General features: G+C 38.6%; 4 protein-coding genes and 1 non-coding gene across 6 annotated transcripts in view; 2 read left to right on the top strand and 3 right to left on the bottom strand.

Moving 5' to 3' along the window:
- LOC100680404 (xaa-Pro aminopeptidase ApepP) overlaps nucleotides 1-26245 on the bottom strand; it is a 43106-nt gene that overhangs the window by 10671 nt on the left and 6190 nt on the right. The gene's annotated exons all lie outside the window — the stretch shown is intronic.
- LOC116416646 (venom carboxylesterase-6) lies at nucleotides 799-3345 on the top strand. The gene is made up of 9 exons (XM_031925706.2): nucleotides 799-1106; nucleotides 1174-1462; nucleotides 1592-1777; nucleotides 1848-2047; nucleotides 2131-2299; nucleotides 2359-2522; nucleotides 2597-2741; nucleotides 2810-2942; nucleotides 3008-3345. The coding sequence occupies exons 1-9, from the start codon at nucleotides 921-923 to the stop codon at nucleotides 3186-3188; spliced, it is 1653 nt and encodes a 550-aa protein (XP_031781566.1). The 5' UTR covers nucleotides 799-920; the 3' UTR covers nucleotides 3189-3345.
- Nucleotides 5614-9261, top strand: CCE-B6 (carboxylesterase clade B, member 6). 2 transcript variants are annotated; one of them, XM_031925604.2, is made up of 10 exons: nucleotides 5614-5832; nucleotides 6440-6728; nucleotides 6935-7120; nucleotides 7292-7491; nucleotides 7632-7800; nucleotides 7887-8050; nucleotides 8139-8283; nucleotides 8408-8540; nucleotides 8612-8817; nucleotides 8910-9261. In XM_031925604.2, the coding sequence occupies exons 1-9, from the start codon at nucleotides 5620-5622 to the stop codon at nucleotides 8796-8798; spliced, it is 1686 nt and encodes a 561-aa protein (XP_031781464.1). In that variant the 5' UTR covers nucleotides 5614-5619; the 3' UTR covers nucleotides 8799-8817; nucleotides 8910-9261. The 2 variants fall into 2 exon arrangements, with proteins under 2 accessions (XP_031781464.1, NP_001136104.1); NM_001142632.1 differs by having other exon boundaries at nucleotides 5622-5832; nucleotides 8612-8933.
- LOC116416647 (trypsin-7-like) lies at nucleotides 12160-13474 on the bottom strand. Its single transcript, XM_031925707.1, has 4 exons — nucleotides 13220-13474; nucleotides 12984-13131; nucleotides 12778-12894; nucleotides 12160-12716 (listed from the first exon to the last, which is right to left on the bottom strand). Exons 2-4 carry the CDS (start codon nucleotides 13125-13127, stop codon nucleotides 12429-12431), a joined length of 549 nt encoding a protein of 182 aa, XP_031781567.1. The 5' UTR covers nucleotides 13128-13131; nucleotides 13220-13474; the 3' UTR covers nucleotides 12160-12428.
- On the bottom strand, nucleotides 24805-24877 carry TRNAA-AGC. Its single transcript has one exon. It is a non-coding gene; the product is annotated as a tRNA-Ala (tRNA).

The raw sequence follows: 26245 nt of genomic DNA, 5'->3' as shown, positions 1-26245 counted from the left end.
TAACTGCCGATCGGTAAGATAGAATGCGACTCCGATGCTCCTGCTCCTGCCAGAAACATTGTGTTTTGTTCAAGACTGCAGATTATAAATTATTCTTTTTGATTAAAAAAATACAATGTGTGTAATATTCAACAGGTTTTTCTCATCTCAAATTTCGAGTGACCTCAGACTTATAAGGAGTTTATATGTGTGCACATTATAAATTAATAAGAGCATTCATTTTAATGAATGCTTAGATGATTTAGATGAAATAAAAATTCGATAAAATTCAGAGTTAAAAGAAGTTGAATGCGAAACTTGAAAAAGGGCTCTCACGTTAAAGCGCATATAACACGAAGCTTGGCAAGTGTGAACCCAACTTCTTACGGTACATGCTTTCCTATTGGAATTTAGTCACCTTGCGTCTCGACACTCTTTATTAATTAAAATACCTGCTTGCTTCGCTTAACAACTTGCACACATATAAAATAAGAGGATTAAATGAGAGGCAGGAGTATACAGCTAGCTGTATAAAGAAACTCATGCACATATTATGCTCAAAATTAGTTTACAAATTATACGGCAAGAATATTGTGACTAATCAATTTACGATTATTGTAATCAAGATTTGTATTGTTATATTATATTAATTTTATAATAAACACTGCAACCCAATTGCTGTAATTAACAGTTTCAATTAGTGCAATTTTTGCTTAATCCGTGTCCTCAAATTTTCGTTACACAACGTTTAATTTTCATCGGCGACATAGAAGCATCAATTAAAAAAAAAAATAAAAGTCGTAGATATCGTCGACTATTACGATTTAAAAGCAGGTTATGAATGGTAAGTGATTTTGCAAGATCTCAGCGTATTAGGAAGCTGGCGCTTCTCTTGAAAACGTCTCTTTTAACGGAGTACAAAGAAGTAAAGTACAGCAACGATGTTAAAAGAAATATCTATAATATGTGCAACAGCTATAGTTGCTTGTTGTGAAGAGGTAATTTGGGAAATTCCACTGGGAACACTAAAAGGATTGAAACTTGCAACTGCTTATCAAAACAAAACATTTTATAGTTTTAGAAGTATTCCTTACGTCAAACCTGTTACTGGAATTAACAAATTTGAGGTGAATTTTCTTTTTCAATACAAGTAATAATTACAAATATTTCTTCTTTAATGCAAATATTATTTAGCCAACTCAACCTATAGAGAGATGGCAAGGAGTACTTGATGCTACGAAACCTACGATAGAGTGCGTTTATTTTTGTCCAGCGCGAAAGATATATATTGGAGATGAAGACTGCTTGCAAATGAACATTTATACTCCGCTATTGGATACAAACGCTGAAAAAGCAGTATTACTTTGGATTCATGCTGGAGGATTTAATTATCTTTCTGGCGATGATGGTGTTCTCGGACCAGATTTTTTAATAGAAAAGGATATTATTTTAGTTTCATTCAATTACCGACTTGGACCGATGGGTAACGAAATAATTTAAATATTTGTAAATTGATTTTTCAAAAAACTGGATCAAGAGCATGATATGTGATAGACTTTTTAGCAATATTTCGTTTATTCAAGTATTAATAATAACAATTAATCTTTTCCAGGATTTTTGAACACTGGCGATGTCAATGCCCCTGGCAATATGGGATTGAAAGATCAAGTTATGGCTTTGAAATGGGTTCGACAGTATATTAAATATTTTGGAGGTGACCCGGAAAAAATAACACTTGGAGGAATGAATTCTGGCGCAGCTTCTGTTCAATTACACATGATGTCTCCGATGTCAAGAGGTTACAAAAATTAAATGATACAAAGGATTAAATTTGATATGAGAAAGCATAAAATGAACATTTATTGTAGGAATGTTCCGTGGCGGTTTGGAACAGAGTGGAACGTCTCTAAATCCCTGGGTTATTCAATACAAACCAAGGGAAGTGGCATTTCAATTAGGAGAAGTTTTAGGTGTAAAACCCGCAGACTCCAAAGAACTCGTTGATAAACTCAAAACGTTTTCGGCAAAAGAGTTGATGGTCGCAGCTGAAGAAGTTTCCAAGTCACTTGTATATTATGAACAAAGGATATATTTTTTCTATATAATATTTAATTATGAAGTAATAATGAAATTGTCTAAAATAACTTTTAGAGTTTTATGAGCGGAAGCGTCCATGCATTTTTACCATCAGTAGAAATAGATGTAGGGCAAGAAATATTTCTGCCCGCTGATCCGTGGACTTTGATAAAAGAAGGAAAAATCGCCGACGTTCCTCTCATAGCTGGAATGAACTTGGACGAAGAAGCAACTATGGCAGCAAGTATGATATTTATGTCAAATTTAGATTAACTTGTCTTTAAATCGAATCAATCTTTGTAGGGCACATCAAAGATGCTGATATGATGAACAATCATTTTGAATATTTTATTCCTGTCGATTTAAATGTCACCGATGCGGAAAGAAAGCAATACAGCGAAATGATCAGAAACTTTTATTTTGATGGGCAAGCACTGACAACAGAAAGCCTTGAAGAATTTACAAAGGTAGCTTACTATATATTATGCCATTTATTTTTGTTCAATCACAGTTAAAAGACTATTTTATCTTTTTATTATAGTTGTTGACCGACATAACGTTTACGTATGGGGTTCATTATTCGACTAAACTCATAAGCCAAGTAAATAGCTCACCTGTTTATAAATATTTACTCACTCATTATTCACCTGTTGGTCCATTAAAAAATATGTACAGCTCAGAAACAGGTTTGTTATGCATGTATAGATTTTTTCTTAATTCGATAAAATTAAAATTTTTGTGATGCATTGTATAGGAGTTGCTCACGGAGATGAAATAAAATACGTTTTTTATTCTCAAATGTTTAATAACCTGCCACCAGCTGATTCTGCGCAGGAGAAAATTATGCATATGTTTACAACTATGTGGACCAACTTCGCTAAAACGGGGTAAAGTTTAACTAATTTTTTTCAAAATCGTTGCATTGCAGAGAAAATAATTTGAATCCTTTTAGGAACCCAACTACGTATAAGGACGAGTATGTGACCATTGATTGGCTTCCGATCGGCACAGAAGATAATTACATAGAAATAGACGAAGAGCTCAAAATAAAAAGTGGCTTTTATCAAGAAAGAATGCATTTGTGGGCTAAAATTTGCACAAAAGTTCTAGGAAGATTTACCGACGTTTTCTAGTAATTTTCAAAATTTAATGATTGAAATGTGAATACATCTATCGCACGCACTGTTTTTAGGAAAAAAATAATGCATACACTTATTGTTAAAGAATTCTATGTACATTAGTTTATTATGATTCTGCCTATGTAATAAAAGATATGTTTTCAAAAAATAATTCGCCTATACACATTAATCGCATATATTAACTTTTGCATTCATACTTTGTTTCCGGGTAAATTATTGTTATATGCATTTCAAAGAACAGGAAGCCGGTGCTGAACAATTTGGCATTGAATCTAGATTGGAGATCTTATTAAGTAATTATTTCGAAATCGACTAAAATTGATACTCATCAGCCTCATTGAATAGAATATTGACATTTGACATTCCAAACAAGGGTATAAAACTGAAAATTGGTTAGGCTTTTTGCTTATGGAATTCGCTAATGCACGTGATTATACTGTTGTGGAACGATGCTACAGGCATTTTTATACATATACACGATTAGATGAAGCTTAGCTATGGACTTACGTCATTAAAACTTCTACACACTATACTTTTATTTTAAAATATTCAATAAGATATAATAACGTACTGAAATATCGACTAGATTTTTAGACTAGTTAGTTGATAATTTGAGGTGGTCCCGCCGCATAATCGATTAAAATCTAGATTACGCGCCACAAAATAGTAGACGACAAAAGAAACTGGTTTGCTTAAAAACAAATAATAAAAACAAAATTACAATGAACCGTGACAAAGTTGCACTTCGTGACGTAATCATCCATCATTTTACAAAGTTGGAATTTTATATGTCAATATCTCACGGAATAAAGTTTGAATTACGTGATTTTGAGGCATTATTTAGACTTTATTCTAAGAGTGTTTTTATATTATATATGTTTATATTGGTATATAAACTTCCAACTTTGTAAAATGATGGACAACTACATTACGGAGGGCAACTATATATATGTTTTATCTTTATTATTTGTTTGGCAAATTAGTTTTGTCAATCATTCTAAGTGTAAAGGAAGAACAAGTCGTCGAAAGGTTATAAGGATTTTATTTTCGGTTTCGATAGTCTGTTCCGTGTACAAGCTTTCATCTAACTGACTCGCGTCAACGGTTCCGTTTTTCACGTCTCGAGAAAAACAAAGAAACTGTTGTTTCTTCATGTCAACGCATTTCCCTCCACGGCAACCCACGCGCCAAATCATCACTACAGAGCTCGATTCGAACATTCTTTGGAATTAAGCTCAAAGTTGTTCTTCGCGCTCGAGACGTCCGACGACCACGAAATAACTCGTTTATTCCGCGCCGGGGCACCGCGGCCCAACAGGAGGTTATGCGCTATGGTTCTATTTTTATTGTCGCGACAATTCTCGAGCCAGTTCCGCCAAATTGAGCACATCGACAAGAATCCTGTATTCTTTCGATCTCATCGGCCCCAGAGAGACTATTTTTCTCTGTGCACGAGGCGACTGGCCACGAAAGAGAGAACATCCTTCTTTCGTGACAGGGCATCGTGAATTGTCGCATGAACTTAATATTAGAATTAAATTAGACCTTGCATACGAAGCTGTTACAATACATGTAGTACTTCTTAACTTTTACACTAAGTTTATTTTTAAGATTATACCCCAAAGTATATTGAAAGAATGATAGTATACTGAAATCGGCTTCATATGTTTATGCATATGACATTTCAAATATTAGAAAATAATTTCTTATTACTGATAGCATTTTATGTTAATAAACTCTATATTAAAGAATATTTTTATACTTTATTTAGACTAATGCATTTTTTACTAACGTGAATACGAAAACTATAAACACTTATACTAACTCTCAGTTGAATCACAGATTGCAACAAATAACAAAAATAGATTGTAAATCCTTACTTAGCCTAGGTTAGTACAAAGCTTTCGTAATTTGAAGCGCAACTGCAGTATACCGTAACAAATTATACTATACAAGAGCACTGCAGAACGACTACATATTCTTTCATAAATTATAACTAATAATTTTCAAATCAGCAGATTGCAGTAGGCATCTTGGGTTTCGAAATGACTCGCAAGATTTTTACTACTGCTAACTTGACCATGGTAAGCAGTTGAATTCTTATTTATTGTTACAATATAATGGTATTTTTTATTCATTCACTTATTATCATAGGTTCAATGTATTTCATAACAATGTTATATGCATTCAAGATTCATTTTACTTTGATATAAATGACAAATATGATAAATAATCAATTTGTGCAGTTATATGCAGCGAATGTATACAAAAAATGCTAGATTCTAGAATGCATGATATCGGAGCGCTTTACGTACGTCACATGTACGGTATCGCAATCACGTAACACTCCGCAACAGGGTGATTTGGCTTTTTCCGAGTTGGAAAATTGCGCACCAGCCTATAAAGGTCGGCAGTGCTCGAAAATATGGCACATTGCGAATGCACGATGCGCACGCTAAAGTTGTTCGTGTGTTTGCTCATTTTGGGGGTGGCGTGTGCCGATGAGGAGGTCACGGTCGACATTCCTCTAGGCACACTCAAGGGCTTGAAAACCACCACTGTCTTGAGTGGTATGCCATATTACAGTTTCAAAGGAATTCCCTATGCTAAACCACCAATCGGATTTCACAAATTTGAGGTGAGTGGATTGCTTGATTGATTGATTGTGTTAATTTCGGAGCTATAATTAACTTTGCACATGACAATTTTTAAAATGTATATTATTTGCGATTTTAAACTATCAGTTCACGTTTAAGAACGATAATAATAATTGTAAATCATTTGATTGTAACGATATTCCACGATACTTTCACTCAATATAAGTAAAACCGTACTTTTAAAAGTAATTTATTTAATGAAAAATTACATACTTTCATTGCACAAAGTATATTTTAGCCATTACGTTTAGTTCTTGATTATACAGAGAATATTAGTGAAAAATCGAAAAATAATTTTGTTAACATTCGGCATAATGTACTTCTCCGTAAAATCGCGCAAACTATAATTTGATTCTAAGCGTACTTGGAAATCCTAAGGAAGTTATGACATCATTTATAAGCACTGACTATTAGCTTAAATGTCGACCAGTTTCAAATTTATATCGAGTTGGGTTGAAATGAAAAAAAAAAGTACTTTGATGATCGGAAACAGTTGCGGCGTCAATCAATCAAGATCCTTGCAACCAAAAATTGTTATTTTTAATACTTTTTCATAATTAATAAAAATGATGATTGCTTATTTTTAAGCCTGCAGTTCAGCCAGATCCATGGATAGGAGTACTCGATGCAACTAAGCACCGTCAAACCTGTGTCTTTTTCTGCATGATTAGGCAAGGAATCATGGGCGATGAAGATTGCCTCTACTTGAACGTGTATACTCCCGAAGTCAATAAAGATGCGAGAAAGGCTGTTCTTGTGTTCATTCATCCAGGTGGTTTTAATGCAGGCTCTGGAGATGATGACGTGTATGGCCCTGATTTTCTTGTAGAACACGATGTCGTTGTTGTTACTTTCAATTCAAGACTTGGAGCCGCTGGTAGGTTTGTTCTGGATATATACACTATTATTTTGGCACTCCATGTGTGAATCAAGGTTACGCGTAAGTTGCGTCACAAAAGCGTAAGCTATAAATGAAGCTAATTCGCACACGTGTTGGTCAAGAGTTTAGAACTTGAAGTTTTGTTTCTAGAATATAGTGAATTTTATGAAATTTTTCAAATTTCTTTATATTTTTCTATTTAGGATTTTTGAGTACTGGAGACGAAAATGCGCCGGGTAATATTGGTTTGAAGGATCAAGTTATGGTACTGAATTGGATAAAAGAAAATATATATCATTTTGGAGGATGTCGAGATAGAGTAACTATTGTGGGTATGAGTTCTGGAGCAGCGGCAGTAGAATATCATATGCTTTCGCCCATGTCACGTGGTAATTTTTAAAATCACACTAAATAATGTAAAAGTAATGTTAAAATTAATGTATTAGAATATTATACTATGGATGATTGATTTGATAGCCATTTCAAGAATCTATAGTTACTATTTACTTATTTAATTGTTTATCATCAGTATTTTATTAATTATGTTTATTTTAAACAAGGTTTATTCAAAGGGGCAATCATGCAAAGTGGATCCGCCCTAAATCCTTGGGCTATGGAGTACAATCCAAAAGATATGGCTTTCAAATTAGGTGAAGCTCTTGGAATTAAGACAACGGACACTAAAGAATTGGTGAATAAACTTAGGGAATTTTCCGTCCATGAAATTGTTACAGCAACTTCAGAAGTCTCTAAACTATTGGTAAAATAAATTTTTGTTATCTTCTAAAAAAATATTATGCAGTGCAGTGCTTCTGTAAAGAGATCAGAATATAATATATTAGAATATATAATATATTTTTATAATGATTAAATAAGAATAAACACGTATTGTATTTATAGAATCATATGAATGGACACATGGCCGCATTTGTACCGGTTGTAGAACCTGATGCTGGGCAAGCAATATTTTTAACAAACGATCCATGGACATTGATAAAATCTGATGATATTGCTGACGTTCCAGTGATGATTGGAACAAATTTAGATGAAACTGCTTTTATGGCTCCAAGTAAATAATCGTTTACTATCTTAAATCAAAGGCGCATCTACGTTTATTTTTAAAAAATCACGAATAAACTGTTTGCTTTTCTGTAGTGTTCCTACCTAATGCTGAAATGATGGATAAGCATTTTGAATTCTTCTTACCAGATGACTTGAATGCCACTGACGCAAGGAGAAAAGAATTGAGTGATATGATAAGAACATTCTATTTAGACGGAAAAGAGCTTACAGTTGATTCAAAAGAGCAATTCACAACGGTATGCACAAACAACGAATCATGTGAAAATATCGACATTTTCATACAATCAATAATTCTAAATCAATTTTTGAATTAATGATTTGCAGATGACTAGTGACATATTCTTTGTTGCGGGAATCTTAATGTCATCTAGAATCATGAGTGCCAGGGAGAAGTCCCCGATTTATGAATATTTATTCTCGTACTATGCACCATTTGGAATTATGAAGAATTTATTTAAAAAGGAAGAAGGTATAACGATTGTATAAACATTTTTAGTTATTCTACTTTTATTGACTTATTATTAAATTATATTAAGTTGAATGATGATTTTCTATTTTAACTCATTGTAACAATACTACGTGTTACATTTCAGGTGTCGCTCACGGCGATGAACTGGGATATCTGTTTTATTCGAATGCTTTCCAGAATAAGCCGGAACCAGGATCGCCTGCCGAAAAAATGACCAGAACATTGACAAAGTTGTGGGCTAATTTCGCAAAAGAGGGGTAAGAATTATTTTTTCCTCCAACTCCAATTATGCAGATAGTATATTAAACAAGCATTCAATTATTTTTAGAAATCCAACGCCAAGCTTGGATGACGATATCACAGTGACTTGGTCACCCACTGGCCAAGATGACAATTACTTAGAAATCAACTCGGTTATGAAAATGGACAAAGGACTTCACAAGGATAGAATCAATTTATGGGCACAAATTTACAACGACGTTTTAGGAGATTATGCAAAATTATTTAATAAATAAGATATCCATACATTTTTCTGTATGTACATCAACAAAAATTGAGATAAGTTCATTGAACTAACAAAAATTGTATTATGAATTTACTACGTCTTTATTAATAAAATTTTTCAGATTTATTTTGAATTGTACAATGTATGCTCCGTTTACTTCAATGCTGACTAAGCCTAAAATTTGAGATACTCATCACCTTGATCCAACGGAAGATAAATCAAGATGTTATGCAAATAAGCTACTTACATCTCAAGATGATCTTTAGCATCCTCTTATTAGGAAAACAGACAATGCAGAAAGTTTTATTTTCACCTTACAACTCTGATCTTTTTTAAATTGTTTGCGTATTTGTTTTTTATTCCCGTTGACATTTTTTAATCAGAAGAATATATGTATTCTTCATAAGTTATGTGAACATTATTATATTGTTTTTTTTTAAAGAAAGTATAAATATCTCTCTTGATGATCTCTATCGCGATTCGTAGCATATGATCTATATTTCGTTCGCCGCTTACTTTCACGATTTTAGGTATCTAGGCTGACATGTCTATGAAAAAGTGATCAATCACTTTTAGTTTTTGAGCGATTACAGCAAATAATTAAGTAAGTATAATTTCGTTCATATTATTATTTAGTATTTATAAATTAAATCTTATTTTTTTATTGGCGTAGAACAATGAGTCATGAACATAAAGTTTGTCTAAAATCAATGATAAACACAGTATAATATAACATTTTCTTTTTTATTAAAATAATTGTCTTGGCAAAATATTTTATGCAACAAGAATTTGAGCCAGTCAAACTCGGTTTAAAGCACTGAAAACCAGTAACAGGTGGTCGCTTATCGCCATAAGGAGAATAGAAGCAGCACAGCAGCTCCGGTTCCCTTTAGAGAAGAAGAATGAGATGATTGAAATGCTGCAGCTGGACCAGGTTTCGAGATGATCTTCAGCATCTCTGTACCAGGAGCGCATAAGGAGCGAGTTATTCAAATTTTCATCCGTAATAGATGTCTGGACCAGTTCCTTTAGAATAAGGTACTAGAACGTATTCGCTTGAAATACTGCGATACGATGTTCATACCGTTTGTTATTTAATTTTTAAAAATGTTTAACATTCATAGGCTTATATAATTTTTTTATATGAATGGTTGATTTTTTAGTAGTGTTTAATGTATTTTTATAAGATTCACTCGATACTTTCAACTTTTTAAGTTTAATATTGTTCTTTTTTAATAGCATAATTGCGTTTTTTCATTAAATTTTTAGTTTAGTACGCATGGTCAGTTTTTCATACTTTACAAACTTACTATAACTTTTTAACTTTATAAGTATAAAAAACCATTGTAAAAAGAAGTAATAATAATAAGAATTTAAGTTTGGGAATGCTCCACTTTTCTAGTCTTTTCTGGTATAGAGCTTAAAATATGGAAGTTGCGAGGGGTGAAGCAAGGAATCCTCGATCAGTAAAACAGGGATTCAAGTAGGTATAAAAGTGGACATTGGAATGCAGGCACAGCTGTTGTCCTTGCGCTTGCCACGAAGGGACAAGTTTAATAGCAGGATTTCTTTGTGCGAAAACCTTGATTTGGGGCAGTTCGAGGCTTTTTACAGAAGAACAGCCGTTAAAGGATGTCAATGCTGAAAAGGTGTATTGAGTTTTTTCAATCGAAAACTAAGTAAACTAATCGTTGGGTGGGTGTTGGCAACCAGGGCGAAACACCCGGAAAACAAGAGCCCAAAAGAGTATTCAGGTGTCGAGCACCTTGCGCAGATTCTTCATTCACAGGGCTGATTCTAAAAAATGTATACATTTTTACTTACTTGGTTTGAAAACAAATTGTACTTACTTGTGTAAGTTGAACTCTTGAAATTGTATTTCAGGTAAATGCTCTGATTATAATTTATCATTAATTCATTAGGCTTTTGTGATGGAGATGGCCACGATTGAATACTTATTTTTTAGCAATGGCCAAAATCCAAGTTGGATTTACATTTTTACGGTGTTAGCATAAACTGGTCAAGTTATGTACATTTTGCGATACAAAATTGTTGTACAATTTTTCAAATAATGATCAAGGTCCGTTTCGAACAGTAGACATTGGTATGAGGAAATTCCTCAAACCTTCTGTTTGTTAATCGTACGAATCTACATATTTTATTCAACTGTATGGATTTAAACATGGAGCACGCCAAATAAGTCTAAATTTCTGCAAGCTGATTACGTTACATCGTTGTAATTGAGGAAAACTGAGTGAAAAAATAGTATATGCCTCGTTAATACGAGGATCAATCTAGGTCATAAATTCGGAAAATTTAGAACATCCCAAAAGAGTAAACAACTGTCATTAGAACAATACCTTCACCCCTCAAACATACAATAGGATTCGAACACCAGTTTTCAGCAGGTTCAGCATGATGTGTCGGTACATGCGCCCTGCGCGCTTCGCCCCCGCGTATATGTATGTATCGCAAATCGATATCTCGCGAATAGCAATGGCAAAGTAAACACAAACTCTCTCGCCGTCACGCACACGAGTGTGCAGGGTGTGTGCGCGCGCGCGTTCGCCCATCAGGGGGCGGCCCCACAGTGCAGAGCTCGCGAAAAAGAGGCCGACGAAAGGGCCGAAACATTTTAGCCGGCGTATACAGAAGCGCGACACAACGGCATCATCGGCGCGTATACGCGTGTGAGGGCGTAGATGTGCGCGGGAGCTCACGAAAAAAAGAGGTCGTCGTCAGTAGGGGGTAGATTTCTATATGCGAGGGGAGTCGCGCTCGCATCGCGCTGATACTACCACCTCGCGGACTATGCGAGCCTGTCCGTAGTGAGACGCAGGCCTGCTTAAGTGGCTCGAGGTGGCTGGCAGCCAAGGCCGGTGGCCTGTCTCCAGGCGCCTCTCCCCGAAAAGTCGCGCCCGGAAAAAGGAGGCCGCCACGTTTTTCGCGGCTTCTTCCGAGGGACGAATCGTCGCGGATGCCCGCCACACTCCCAGGATCTCATCGACCCGAGGAGGTGGCAGCGTTCTCGCGGCGCGTCGGGCTCAGTAGCGCGCCACGACGACCCGACCCCCTTTTCAACCCCCCGAACGCCGAACCCCCCCCCCCCCCGGTCGATTCGATCCCCCACCTCAGCCCTCGTCACTCATGGCCCGCTCTGCGGTTCCACTGTCGATGGATACACGTGTGCCTCTTCCTACATGTGTGTACTTCACTGACTGTCTACCGCGATCTCGAGGCCGTTTGTGTGTGTGTGTGTGTACGCGCACTCTAGTATCGGGCGCGTGCATAGGGAATACGCGATATATCGCTTTGGCGTATTGCTGTGGATGCTGCGGGGCTTTGATGTTTTATGAATTCCTTTGCCGCCGCGCTTCTGGCTCGTGTACGCTGCAAATTGTGCGTTTGAGCTGAGAGCAATGCCGTGATTTATCCAGTATTTTAATTCATTGTGTTGCAGCTAATGGAGATGTACTTTTTGAACATTTTTTGGGGGCTGGAGTATAAAGGAAAGGCATCAACGGCAGTGGTAAGCTCGAATTTCACGATACTTCATCGAGTTGGTAAAAAATAACGTGAAACTTAAAAGCTGTAGTTTGAAATGCGTTTTATTGTACAACGAACTTAAAAACTATTTTATTTAAGCTTGAACATACTGGTTAATCCAGTCAAGATGTTTGTAGACGGCAGTAAAAACAGCAGGTACGTTAGTAGTATCACAGAGGAATCCGGTAGAAACTATAGCGGCGAGTCTGTGATCCATGACACCCGGACCACCAGAGTCACCTTTGCAAGAGCTGTCTGCGCTGTTACCGGCGCAGATCATTTTATCGGTCACCGGATCCAAGAAGTAATCATCTTGGCATTTTTCCAGAGAAGCGATCGGTAAGTAAGCGGCCTTCAGTTGCAATGTTTTAGTTTCCTCGTACTGTAAGTGTTAATACGTAATTGTATATCTATATATGTGTGTGTGTGTGTAATTTACACACCTGCTCTTCTCTTCCGAATCCAGAAACAGTCAAAATTTTTCCCGGAGTAGGTTCATCGGTGGGCTTGGCCAACGGAATAGCCTTTTGTACATTGCTGAACTTGATTGGCTTAGCGAGCTATAAGATATTGATGTAAACGAAAAATATAATCTCAAGTTTTCGCTCAATAATACCCCGTACAGTCTAAATCAATCCAAAAATTATACCTCAATAAGACCAATGTCATCAGTAATAATATATTCGTGAATCTTGAAGCCAGGGTGCATGATCAGTCTCTTAATCTCGTGCTCTTCTCCATCGTTGTATCTCTTCGTAGCGCCAGTTCGAACTTTCAGGTCAGCGACATCCATTTCGCTAAAAATATAACGATCATTAATTATAACTATTGTCCAATAAAAAGTTAAAATTAAACTTTAATCGAGATTCCCCGTCACGTACGTACTCTAAACAATGTCCAGCCGTAACAAGCCATTTATCGCTGATAATAGTAGCGCCACAAATAGGCTCTCCACTTCTGTCTTCTTCTGACGAGTTGTATTGAATTAGGCTTGCCTAGAAATCAAATTTGTAGTTGATTGTGTAATTTGCTAATTAATAAATAAATTATATAGATTTTGTGTTGATTATCACGGGTAAAAAAGGTATCTATTATATCAATGTTGAATTATTTTACGTCACCGTTACCACTGTTCAAATAGGTATACATAACTAAGATACAATAGACATTATTCAATAGCAATAGAATACGCAATTTTTTCTTGATTCCTTATTAGATACGAGTATATAAACAATAGTATTATGCATATTTCTGTTAATCAAAAGTTCGTTAATTTATCATTACATATGTATAATTACGTACCTGGTAGGGAAAATCTTGAATTGTCACAAATGCTCCTCCAGCGATCCTGGGTCTTCTAGCCAAAGCTTAAATAAGTTAACATGATTTAACAATATTAAGGTGCAATATCATACTAAAACAACACTGTATACTTCATGACACGTTAAATACTCACAACCCTGGAGAGAGACCAAAGTGACCAAAAGTAGGCAAGCGACTTTCATGATGAATAGAACGAAACTGTGATAACAATACGAGATTCCCTCGAAGAATGAAAATCGTGATATGTACACTGTTTGCCATATGTTGAATACATAATCATGCGCGACAGACTTTAAATAAGCCTAATTCTTTACACAGGTTTCGATTATATTCATTCTTAAACAATCCGAATAATATACCTTTTATTTCTTTAATTGAAAAAGATATTTTTGTTTCAGTTATAAAAAAATACTAAATCGTTTTCTAAAAACACTTTTAACACGTATTTACATATTAATTGTGTTAGTGTTTTATGATTGATCGAATATATTATACTTGTATGTGTCTTTTCCTGTACGTTTAGTGTGCACCTTAGGGTAAAAACAATGTGTAGATATTGTTTGCATTATCTCCCGCGAATTATTGTTTAGTGAATCGTGGTGTAAAAAATCTTACACAACATTACTTAATTTTACAACTGATTAAGTTTCTACTTTTCATTTTTCCACGAAGTTGTACATTTAGCATAGACGATTTATTCGTTCGTGAATCTTTCATTCGTTATCTTATATTACTGTGTACGTATACAGTTGTTCATTGCAGTCTAGTAGCTGTGTACACTTTGGTATCTATTGTAGTTCAACGAAATCCATGTTTTTCATAAACCTGAGTAATGAGAAGATATCTGGTTTTTGATGAAAACACAATTATTCATCTTTACATTAAAAAATGCTATAATATTATGATTGTAAGTTGTACAATAATATCGTGAAAGCTTGCTTAAATTACTGAATACACAACTGATGTGATCTATAGATTGACATACTCGCTGTCGTATATCAATCTAGACACACACCTTCAATTACGTTCAGCCCCATAATTATTATAAGGACTAAAGACTCGGCTTTCCATGCTGTAGAGTACACATTCTTTCCCAAATATAGATGGGTAACATACATTCATCTTCTGTGTTTGTTCGTCAATATGAGCCGATAAAAAAGGTGCGCGCCTACATTGAATTATCCGTTTAGCAGCGAAAATAATTAGAAAATACTTGTAAAAACATTAGCATTTGACAAGAACATTTCTTACACAAAGAAAACGCACATCCACACTGGAATCCACCTAATCTGGAATACCGATGCACCTATAGCGAATGTCACGTTCATCATAAAAGTATGCGCGCGAATCTAAAATTAGTGAAGCTCAAACAAGGTTTTCGGGTCGCCGCAACATCCGCCGCGAGTCTCGTTTCGCAACGCTCACCCGCTGTAAAACGCCCCGCAGTTTCCTGGGTTCCTCGTTAATCACGCCGAACGTGCAGCCGCCCACGCCACTATGCTATGCAGCAGCGGCAGCAGTACAAGTCTCTGCGCGGCGACTGCGCAGCTGCCGAATAACCGGAGGAAGAGCAGACGAGTCGCCGCCACCGCGGAAAGTGCACCGGAAATGGAGCAGGAGTCCATGTCGCCCGGGAGGTCTTCGCCTGCCCAGCCATCAGCCCCCTTTTACCAACCCTAACGCGCTGTATGTATCGGGGGGTAGAATGAAAAAAATAAATAAATAAAGAGCGACGACAAATTGCCAGCCCTGGCAGTCGAATTTTGGGCCGCGTGCTTTGTATTTATTGGAAAACAAGGGCGGTTCGGTAACAGGCTAACACGAGGACTCGGCTGGTAGCCGCAACCCCTCGTCGGAGAGAGAGAGAGAAGGGTGACGTGACGGACTCCCCCTCTGAGTGTGGGTGTGTGTGTGTGTGCGTGTGACCTGCCGACAGCACCGGCGCGCACTTTGACTCGACGCAGAGTGACACGCACGTATATACGTATACGGGGAAGCCGTATGTTGCCCGATGGCCATCAGGCTGTTGTATGCAAGCGGGGTATTGTGTGCTTCCGATCCTTTCGATGAGCTGCACCAGCTGCGGCTTCCCCCCTCGCCCGGCGCCTGTTTGCTTAGCTATATCCTTCTCGGCTTTCCAGGCAAGAATGTGTCAGCTGGTGGCTTTTGGGATACCTTCTGGAGTTTGAGGAAAGTGTGTCATGGGTACCGAGGTTTTAAATATTCAGGTCCTTCTCTATATTGGCTTACTATCGGGGGCAGTATCTCGTCGATCTCGAGTTGTAACTTTTAATCGATATCCATGTCAGAGTTTGTAGGTCTTCGAAAAGCAAGGTTTCCATTGTCTGTAGAACATCGATTTCGGATATCAGTTATCAGTCTACGATTTGAGCAACGTTACACACGTTTGACTTGTTTGGAAAGTGATGATCAATCACCTTCGCTGCTCGACAGAAAAGCTTTTACTTAATAGCGGTACTTGTATTGTTGTCCTAGAAAAATTTGAGAGGTGTCGAATGATACTCTTCCGATATAATATTCAATCATTCATACAAGGGCTTGTGCAGTTGAAAATATAGTGATTGCTTATTACGCGTCGAATGCAAAGACATCTTCAACTATTTCTATAAATTGATATATTGTTTTTTTCTTTTTGGAAAAAATGAAGTAATGAAATCGCATTACTTTTTTAAATAATTAAATATTGCATAACGAAATCTACAAATTACATCAGCAGACATCGTCAGTTGCGCGCGTTTCGCGTCTCCGTGTTTTCTGCAAGCGCGGAGAGGCTCGATCGGTAAGGCATTATCGACGAAACTGCGCGCAATCGGTACCTCTATTTGCGCTCATCAAATCATCGCCGAGATTAATAAGGAAGGAGGTGGCGGGCTCTCGTTTGAATGATATTAGAGCAGTATCAACATCACAGGTGTTACTTTCGCTCTTTGTCCAGAAGCCTGAGCTGCGCAGAGACTGTATAGCTCAGTGCCTCGCCTCGCGCGAATGTAAAACAAGCTACCGCGGAGAAGGATCATTAATCAAGCGAAGCTGCGGCGGCCGGCGCGCTCGAGAGGAGAAACGCACGCGAGCAACTTCCGCGCCGCGAAGTAATGGGTTAGAACAGACGAGCGTGTACGATACCAGGGAATCAGGAGCGATCGAGCGGCGCCGCACATCGAATCGTCCTCTCGCAAGCGCGCGGTTTTCGGATTAACTTTTTAATCCTATAATATAGGATCGAACGTACGACGTTTTGTTTTTATTTAATATCATAAGCCATTCGGGTATAGTTTTGCGATAATCAAGCGAAACAAGAATAATAAATCAAGTATTATCTTCGCAAACAAAGTATATTATTTATATAAAAAAATTTTTAATGCACCCCGCGCGGTCATGCATCATTTTAAACCTTTTCATACTTGGAAATTAGAATATTCCTTTTTCGGACAAGTACCTCGTGCATCAAATGTCAAAAGAGGCCTTTTATACGTTTCATTCTTCAAACTGACGCTTATGATATTGCTTTGTGCAATTTATGTGCTACCTGCGCGTGGTAAAATTATATATTTTTGAAGATTTAATGGGTGAATTCCTTTATTAACTTACAAAGAGAGAGTGGCTCTCATTCAGTATTTCATCTCGATGGGTCGTGATTCTGAAGTTAAGTTACTTTAAAGTCGTATTATTTTTTAATAGATATACTATGAAACAAAATATTTATAGACACGAATACTGGTATAATGTGACTTATTATGCAAAAGAAAGCACTTTCTCGCTACTTTCATTTTCACTCTCAGTCTTCTCTATTCACCTAACTCTAATACGTTTTGTAGTTAAAATTAAATCTGTGGGCACGATTGTGTTTTAAAATAACCCGAAATTTCAGTAAAATGTTTGGTATCTCGAAAACAAAGGACCCTTTGGCTTAAAATACACTGCACAATTCAGCATTTATTTTTAATTTTACAGCACACTCATAGCCATCAGCATATCGAACAAATTGTAACTATGTGAGAAATTAAGCATACACCAAATCTAGACAAAGCTCTCCACCCGATGAATTCGCTGCAATGCTAAAACAAGGCCGAATACCCACGGGATCGCGAGCGCAGAGTCTCTTGCGCAAAAAGAGAGCGCCGCACAGCAGACGTTCACCCGACACAAGCCGCAGCGCTCAAAGGGACGTCAACGAGTTTGCCGTCAGCCAGGGAAGCAGAAAAAGCGCGGGGGGCACACTTGCCGTTTCACCGTCCCCTTTCGCGCGCCGTTCTTCATTACAACTCTCTCGACGCTGTTACTGCTGCTGCTGCTGCTGCAGTAGGCGGAGACTCAGGCCTAAGCGCGGCTTGCTACCCGACATGCTCACCTGATAGCTCTCGCGACATGTTGTATTAAAAAAAAACTAAGTCTAATATAAGAATCGGCCGATTCCGCAGGTGAGCGCGCGCGGCTCTGTTTCGCGAGGAACTTGAGTCGCGAGGGATGTATCTTTTTTTCCTCCTTCGCGTATGCCTAACTTTCGGTTCGTCCATCTGTTGCGTCGCGAAATTTCGGTAATCAACTGTGGATTAAAGGATGCTTTTTCCGTATGCGAGAAAACTCGAACCGACCGGCTAAAGATCTGGATACGATGATCCAATAAATCATAGACCCTAGATAGAGTATGTACTCAACTCCAAGAACGAGAGAGAGAGAGAGAGAGAGAGAGAGAGAGAGAGAGAGAGAGAGAGAGAGAGAGAGAGAGAGAGAGAGAGAGAGAGAGAGAGAGAGAGAGAGAGAGAGAGAGAGCTCCTCACCGCGGCTGGATCCGCCGCGAAAAGCTCGCAAGATCCGGCGAAATTTCGGTCCCCCAAGGTTCCCCGTCGGCTTTGCTCGGCCCTCGCTCGTAAAGGTCGTTCGGCCAGCTCCCTCCGAGCTCGTAAACGGTCCGGCGGCAGTCGAAATTACAGGCGTAATCGCTCGGTAGGTGGGACAATAACCATTTTTTGTTTACAGATATTGGATAAGTGACAGCGGAGCCTAACAGGGCAGCATGAGTCGACGAGGGTCGTGGCTTTCTTTGTCGCGCGCGTCCTCCTCTCCACGCGCGTATTAGGTATACCTATACGTAGCTGGTGCGACCTCTCACTCGCTCGCTGCCCTATACCACATCCGAGTATCGCACACGTGCGTACGGCGGCTCTGCCACAGCCGCGCGCGCACGCGCGGCATTAATTAGGGTGGAACAATAGAGAACGAGAATTTCCACTAGGCTCGCATCACTGCCAGGAGGTCGAGGCGTGGGAGTAGGCGGCTCGCCGCTGCCAACTCGCGCCGCTCTCGCCTGATACACTCTGCGCGTTTAGCTCTCGCTCTCCGCACCTACGACTCTGCAGCGGCAGCTCTTTCTATGTCTGTTCGACGCGCCGCTCGCCGCAGCCGCCGTCGAGGCCATCAAAGACGAGCTGACGCGGCGAACTAAGCGAATTCCTCGCGCGTCCGCGACGCTGTAATTTAGCACCGAGTGCACCTGCGTGCGTGTGTGTCTTCGAGGCCATACTGGAGTGCGCGAAGAGTACGTTTGCGAGCATTTAGCTAGCTGGTAAGTCCACGCGCGTTGGCTTGGTGAATAGATGAGGCCGGACACGAGAAGGACGTATACAATAATTGGGATGAGTTACGAGAAGCGCGACATTAGTATGTTATGCGTTGAAGATGACACTGTTCTGCATTTTGTTAGTGGATCAGGAAAAGCGTTGTACAACACAGTGTGTTAATAAATAAATGTGTCACAATAAAATTTGTCGAAATTTTTTTTTCAATAATGATGATTACAATATTTCGCTTGCGAATAAGTATAAAGAGCCTCTCGCAGCGCTCGCAAAACGAAGAAGAAGAAGAAGAAGCGTGGCGCAACCCTATAATAACAGAAAGAGAGCGCAGGTATATAGCCCTAAGGCAAGCTCCGTACAAAGGGCCCGAGGGGGCTGCGTGCGTGGCGTTACCAAGGCAACAGCCCCAGCAGGTAGTGCTCGCCAAGGGCCTGAAAGGAGTAAGGACGCGCCCCCCCCACCACTGTCGAGCGGACAGGCCCCCGTATATGTGTATATATATACACACATACACACACGCGTACGCGCGAGTGCGTATGCACGCGGCAAGTAGTTCCGCGACGTGTACGTACAGACGGTGTAAGTGGTCATGGGCTCTCACGCACTGCCGGCTGGGCTCGGTTTATCGGGGAAGCATGATCTGTCGTGTATATGTATGCGAAAGAGAGAGCGAGAGTATTCCTTTTTCGGGGCGAGAGACACACGAGCCTGACTGCGGTCCAACTGTACACGGGACGCATGAGCACCATGCATGTGCATTGTGCAAGGAGGCGCGCTGCGGTCGCGCTTTTTTTCATGCGGTTTCGCGAGAGATTTTCAGGAGACGTTTAGCTTGCGGTGATCTCGATGATCTTTGAGATTTTGCTGGGAACGGGAGCTGAGAGAGTTGTGCCTCTGCAAGCGGGTAATCTTGGTTCGAGAGTGATGAGTCGAGATTTTACATGACAGGATTTAGGCCTCGCGATGCTGTTAATGAGAGACTTTCGTTAAACGGCTGAATTTGAAAGTTCGTTTATAGAGATAGTTTATATATTCGAGCATTTTTTAAATAATTAATTTTGTCATCTTGTATCGTACGCGCAGTTCACGTAAATTTTCCGCCCGTTCATGCTTTCCCAATAGTTTACATATAGAAATTCACCGCTATGTATCCTGCTATTTATTCTAAAGCGCTCGCATGTGTCCGCCGGTGTGTATCCGTAACGAACGCAGCTGTTTTTATTTTTTAACAAAAATATTACAATAGTTGCAGAAGATCGGCGGCAGCCTATACATTTTCATAATGAATCAATTTGCAAAACATGATCAATTACATTACTACAGGCATATACCACTCGGAACGTCTTATTGGCGCAAGTAGATCACCATCCGGCACAGACACGCGCGCGAATACGCGTGTGTCACGCACATTACGTCGTCACATCGACACACGCGTTATTAGGGTTGCATGGCTAGACTGCGTGTATACGCGCTCTTGAGCGAGCATACATCGTATAGAGAGGCATATACGCACGTATCATGTTTGCCCTGCTATAGGAGCATAAGGAGCTCTCAGAGCCATGCGACGTATAATGCCTGAGTTACACGGTTACACTGTATTATACCGCACGTGTGATATGCTATATCCATTAGGTGCGCCGCGCAACTACATCACCCATTGAGGTATTCCCGATTATCAGTTTTGAATTTTTATACAATATTCAGATCTGTTTTTGTCGATCAACGTTATAAATTATACTATTGTCGAGATTGATAATGCGTGGAAATAATTCGGTTATTTATTAATCATTGTAATTTTATTCCGTAAATCAGAGTACTTAAGGAAATAAACCTTTTAAGATAATTGACAATCGTCAAAATTTTATAATATTTATAAAAGCAAACAGTTTCGAATTGGTATAAAGTTCAAAAACAAACGTTTACACGATGATTCACTTCTTTACAGCAGTTGTTTCATTCATTATTTATTACATTTATCAAAGATCAACCAGGAAGTAATTGCCAAAGCGTCTGCATTCAAACAATAAAATTTCGCCACGATTACAGCGACTTTTTAAAGAAAAACGTTCCTCCTCCAGAGCAGATAAGCGATTGCACAGCTCTTCGAGTTTCAAAATTTGGCGCGCTTTCACGAGCTGACCAATCGCAGGCGTTGCCCAACACATACGGCACACGCGTATCACACGAATAAGAGCCGCTAAAAGGCTAATCGATTGTCGTCGCAAATGTTGATTTAGTTATTTTATTAGTTGTATTATGCATGTCCACACGTGCGAATCGCGTGGGTGGGTCATATGTGGAAACGTTGAATAAAGAAAAAACATGTAAGCCAACAGGAGAACACGAAGGCCGAGGGGCTTGTCGCTCGCTCTCGCTCTCCGAGGGAAAAATCAGCCGTCCTGTGAGCGGTGCAGTCTGCTCGCTGACCCTTGTCTCCTCCCCCAAAAAGTCATGGCAGTCACACGCGGCATCAGCCTGCGTGAAATTCGGCTCTGATATGGCGCTGCACTGGCACTACTGCAATGGCGGTTCTGTGTATACGCATTTTATATGCCGTTTTAATGACTCGTCGCTGTACTTGCAAGTTTTTCGATTGTACAAAAACGTAAGAGGATTTTTTTGCTTCGAAATTGAATGGATTTGAGTCAGGCAGATGGAGTGTAAAAATGCTTTTGAATTTTCAGTGATAGCTGGGATGTCTTTTTTATAATTATTGTTCAAATTTAACAAAAAGGAATTCACATAATAGTGTTCGTATGTGCTTCGAAACCATAATATTAATGAACGGAAACGTATATTTTACAACATTATTTTAATTATATCAGGATAAAAAATTCAGCGAATAAAAATTGGATTATACTGAAACTTATTTAGATAGATAGCATTTCGTTAAAACAGGACATTTTTAAGTTTAGTCCAGGAATTCTTTCCTATACACATACCTATATGTGCGAAATAATAATGAAGGCATTGTTGTAAAAGACCGATTAAACTGCAATTAACAACGATGGACGCCATATAAAGTTGAATATCTACTTCAATACTTTTTAATTATTTCTTATGTTATACCAGATCTTTTTCATTTAATAGGATAAAATTTAATACTCTTTTATATTTAAAGCTCTTTAAACGGATCAACATGAACTATAAATGTTTTAACTCAAAAAGCGAAACCTGCTTAAAACCACAAAGAGCTTGTCATCAATTAATGAAAAGTTATAGGCGCAGACAACATTTCGCAAACCGCATGTATGAGCCGCAAGAGGATGTGCTACTCCAAGTCGCCGTGATGGAGTAGACGATAGCATCCGAGCGAGATCGCGCGCGCTTGAAAACGCGAAAGCGCGAGCGCGTGCTTCGCTTGAATCACAGGAGACCAGGAGTGTCGAAGTGCTGGCCGAGTCTACGCGCGGCTTGCGAAACGATAGCGTGACTCTATGACAGATAATGTTGTTCTAAACACACGGCGATGTTTGCTGGCTGGATATAATACATCGTTTGTGCTCGTTCATTGTGTTAAATTGCGGGGCTATAAAAGTAGGAGGAAAATCGTTAAGAGACATTATTGTTTAACCGTAGAAAAGCGCATAAACAATTGATTTAGCTAGCGATCACGTTGTAAAATATCTTATCGCCTAAGCATACTGCTATAATATAGTATTCGATTAGCCCGACGGAAGCTGCGTCAGTGTAAGAGTGTTCAAGAATCTCGTTTGAATTATATTAAAAACAAAAGAAAAAGCGCGACCAAAATGACCCTTCTAAACATCGCTAACAAACGATCACTCTAAAACCCAAATTCGTGAAAACTACGTAACAGTCGTTCCCGTCTCTCAAAGCTAATCGCAGCGACATCAAAATCCAGCCAGTCAGCGCAGTGCGACCGGCGAACGCACACACACGCTCGGCTCACAGGCGAGCGAACGAGTCTACAACGGGAATCGTTGTTGGTAAAACGCTGTTTAGAAGTAGGCGGAGAGCAGACTCGCCGAGGAGGTGGCGGCGTTGAGCTAAGCGCGTTTAGGATAGCTGTCTCTCTCTCTCTTCTCGGGAATGACTCTAAGCGCGTGGTGGAGTGAGAGAGAGAACGCGAGCAGCAGGAGAACGCGCGAGCGAGAGAAGGTAGACACACACACATGCACACACACTCTCTCTCTCTCTCTCTCTCTCTCTCTCTCTCTCTCTCTCTCTCGATCTATACCTGCTGCAGCTCTGCCACGCGTGCTAACGTCCGCGGCCAATGCTCTCTCACTCTCCCTTCCCTAGCTCTGCGGTTGTCTTTTACTATTGCCACTCGGAAACAGAGTAAGAGAGCGAGAGAGAAAGACAGAGATACCAGCGGATAGTGCAAGTAGTAGCTTCGCGCGCTCCGCGCTAATGCTCGGGACGAGTCGAGGAACTCTATAGTGTCGTTGGTTTGATGCTGGATTTTCTTGAGAGCGAAAGGAATATTTTATGTATTTGAATAATTAGTCACGCGAAGAGATGAAACTTTGAATTTATAAAGTGGCACGTTTGGGTGTTAAGACTGAATTTTTAGTTATAATCGTGTATTTTTCGAATATATAGGATATAATCATCAAGTGACTAAACTATGCTCGCGATGAAAAATAATGTCTGGTATCTAAGAGTAATTTTTAGCATCGCTCGTGGAACATCAGCACGTACCTATCTGTAATTATCCTCGGGTGTAGAAGTGAGTTGTTTGTTCTCGATAAGGATTAGTCTATGCAATCATAATTTTAATGTATATAGACCAGCATAGTTTTGTAGTTGGTAGTTTTAGCTTTTCGTCTGTCGTCAGTATCAGCATAACGATAAAAATGTTGCATTAATACGGCCAGCCATATAAGCCTATCCAAATTAATATTCAAGACATTTTTTAAATATCATATAGAATAAAACAAAAAATATTTAAGTAAGTTGAACATCAAAAATAAATCAGGCAAAAATCACATATGTGGCGCGTAAGCCATTTTTGCCGAATGCAGTACTGATTGGTTTAATTCATATAACATATATAAATGCAATAATATTTAAATAGATTTCCCATAGTTTTTATCACTAACAATTAAATGTATTATAACAACGAAGTATTGAGATTGAAATTATAAAATTCAAATAGAACGATTCCTGCACTTTTATATTATTCTAAACAAAAGAGGCAAAGAAGAGTGTGATTGGAAAAAAACTTGCTATTCTTTAATAATATTTTTCGTATAATTTATTTTGTATAATTACCTGTTGCTTTTCCCGGGAACTTATACCCACAGAAAAACGTTCAATGTGTTAGCATATTTATTTATTTACTTAATCAATGCAATATAAAATAAAGCACAGTTAGTAATAATTATATTAAAGATTTATATACAAACTTCTACAACAATTCCATAAGAAAGATGATTATTATTTTACACAACAAATTTTATTATGTAAGATATCAAATTTTCAAAATAATGAATACATTCAATAAAGATTATCTCATAAAAATACGGGAAAAGTTTTTTATGTTAAAAATTTAAACAGCTTAAAAAAAAAGATCAAAAATAGATTTGGAGGCGCCGGGTATCGATCCCGGTACCTCTCGCATGCTAAGCGAGCGCTCTACCATCTGAGCTACGCCCCCGGATAGACGACTGACCGTTTAAGGTATGTCTTGAGTAAGGCATCTTCTACCTTAGATGATTTCTTCGAATATAAATATAACTTGACGCTGCTTTTCACTCAGGAATGCAGAAATTGGAAGAATATTTTACGTACAATATTTTGTTATTCGTTCACATTATTGTTGTTTTATATAAAGTTTTATAAATTTTCGAAATTTATAGTTCATACATTTTTTTGTAGATGTAGCAGTATATAATTAGCCACACGGGTGAATTTTCATATTACATGAAATCATGCGAATGTGCATGTAGTGTATATATAGTGAGATACCAATACCAAGTATAAAATAGAAAATGTAGAACGATGAAGCAACGTACACGTAGAACTGTGAAACAGGAGAACAGTATGATAGTGAAGCATGCATTTTGAGTAAGCATACAGCATATGTGTTTACATAAGTCTTGAACTTCAAACACTATACAACAGTAGATGTTACAAATGCAGATAAACAAAATAACAATTTTATATATTTTAATGCATTATACAAGGTAGGCATTCGAATTTAAAATCAATCATAATGATCAGTAAAATTATAAAGCTATAGTAAATAATATTAATTATACTTATATAGTGCCACAGCTAAGGAACATAATTTAATATTCGTAATTGCTTTTTATAACATTGATCAAAGAACTTCAGAAGATTTAAGAAATCAAACTGTCGTAGCGCCAGAACTCAAGTGCGCACTCATTAAAATTTCTCTGCATCATATAATAGGTTCTTTTTTTAATTACAGCGTCGAAGCGTCCTTCCTTCATTTCATTGATGTCTCCGCCCTACAGTACGTATAATAGAATCTCTTCGATTCCCTCGATTCTTTTTATTCGCAAAGCATCGATTGGAAATCCGCGCGTTTATACGCGTCTAAAACATAACGGCTTTTCCAATGGCCAAATAAGACGAGGCGCCGTAAAGCGCTCGGCTTGGAAAAAATGGTGGACAAGAGCTCTGAAGCTTTGTGAAATTATTTCACGTGGGTGGAAGCGAGACGCGCAGAGGGTGCTACGCGCGCGCGAACCTCTCGGATTTTCTGAAAGCCTGCTACGCGCGACCGTCTCTTTTCCGATAATTTACCGCTCATTATAAAGGTGCGGTCCTATAAGAGACACGGGATATTGGAATTGACACAGTTTAACGCGCGTTTGATATAGTCGAAGTCGTCGCGACCGTGCATAGCTTAAGCAGCCGGTCAAACGGGATGTATAATTACATTCTAGTGTGTCAGGAGAATTTTGAAGAAAATTATCAGTGAATTTGTAAATTTATTCTGCATAATATTAACCCAACGTTTTCTATAGTAAAGTCTCAATATTCGGAAGATATATTA

This window comes from Nasonia vitripennis, assembly GCF_009193385.2.
Source record: "Nasonia vitripennis strain AsymCx chromosome 3 unlocalized genomic scaffold, Nvit_psr_1.1 chr3_random0004, whole genome shotgun sequence".
Lineage (NCBI taxonomy): Eukaryota > Metazoa > Arthropoda > Insecta > Hymenoptera > Pteromalidae > Nasonia > Nasonia vitripennis.
The sequence above is the reverse complement of the archived record's forward strand: the minus strand, read 5'-3'. Positions and strand labels throughout refer to the sequence as shown.

Coding starts and splice junctions, on each gene's coding strand:
- LOC116416646 (XM_031925706.2), top strand. CDS start 921: ATGTTAAAAGAAATATCTATAATATGTGCAACAGCTATAGTTGCTTGT. Junction 1,778..1,847: donor GATGTCTCCGATGTCAAGAG/GTTACAAAAATT, acceptor CATTTATTGTAG/GAATGTTCCGTGGCGGTTTG. Junction 2,048..2,130: donor AAGAAGTTTCCAAGTCACTT/GTATATTATGAA, acceptor AATAACTTTTAG/AGTTTTATGAGCGGAAGCGT.
- CCE-B6 (XM_031925604.2), top strand. CDS start 5,620: ATGGCACATTGCGAATGCACGATGCGCACGCTAAAGTTGTTCGTGTGT. Junction 5,833..6,439: donor TCGGATTTCACAAATTTGAG/GTGAGTGGATTG, acceptor CTTATTTTTAAG/CCTGCAGTTCAGCCAGATCC. Junction 8,051..8,138: donor CAAAAGAGCAATTCACAACG/GTATGCACAAAC, acceptor AATGATTTGCAG/ATGACTAGTGACATATTCTT.
- LOC116416647 (XM_031925707.1), bottom strand. CDS start 13,127: ATGGATGTCGCTGACCTGAAAGTTCGAACTGGCGCTACGAAGAGATAC. Junction 12,895..12,983: donor ATGACATTGGTCTTATTGAG/GTATAATTTTTG, acceptor AATATCTTATAG/CTCGCTAAGCCAATCAAGTT. Junction 12,717..12,777: donor GATTCGGAAGAGAAGAGCAG/GTGTGTAAATTA, acceptor TAACACTTACAG/TACGAGGAAACTAAAACATT.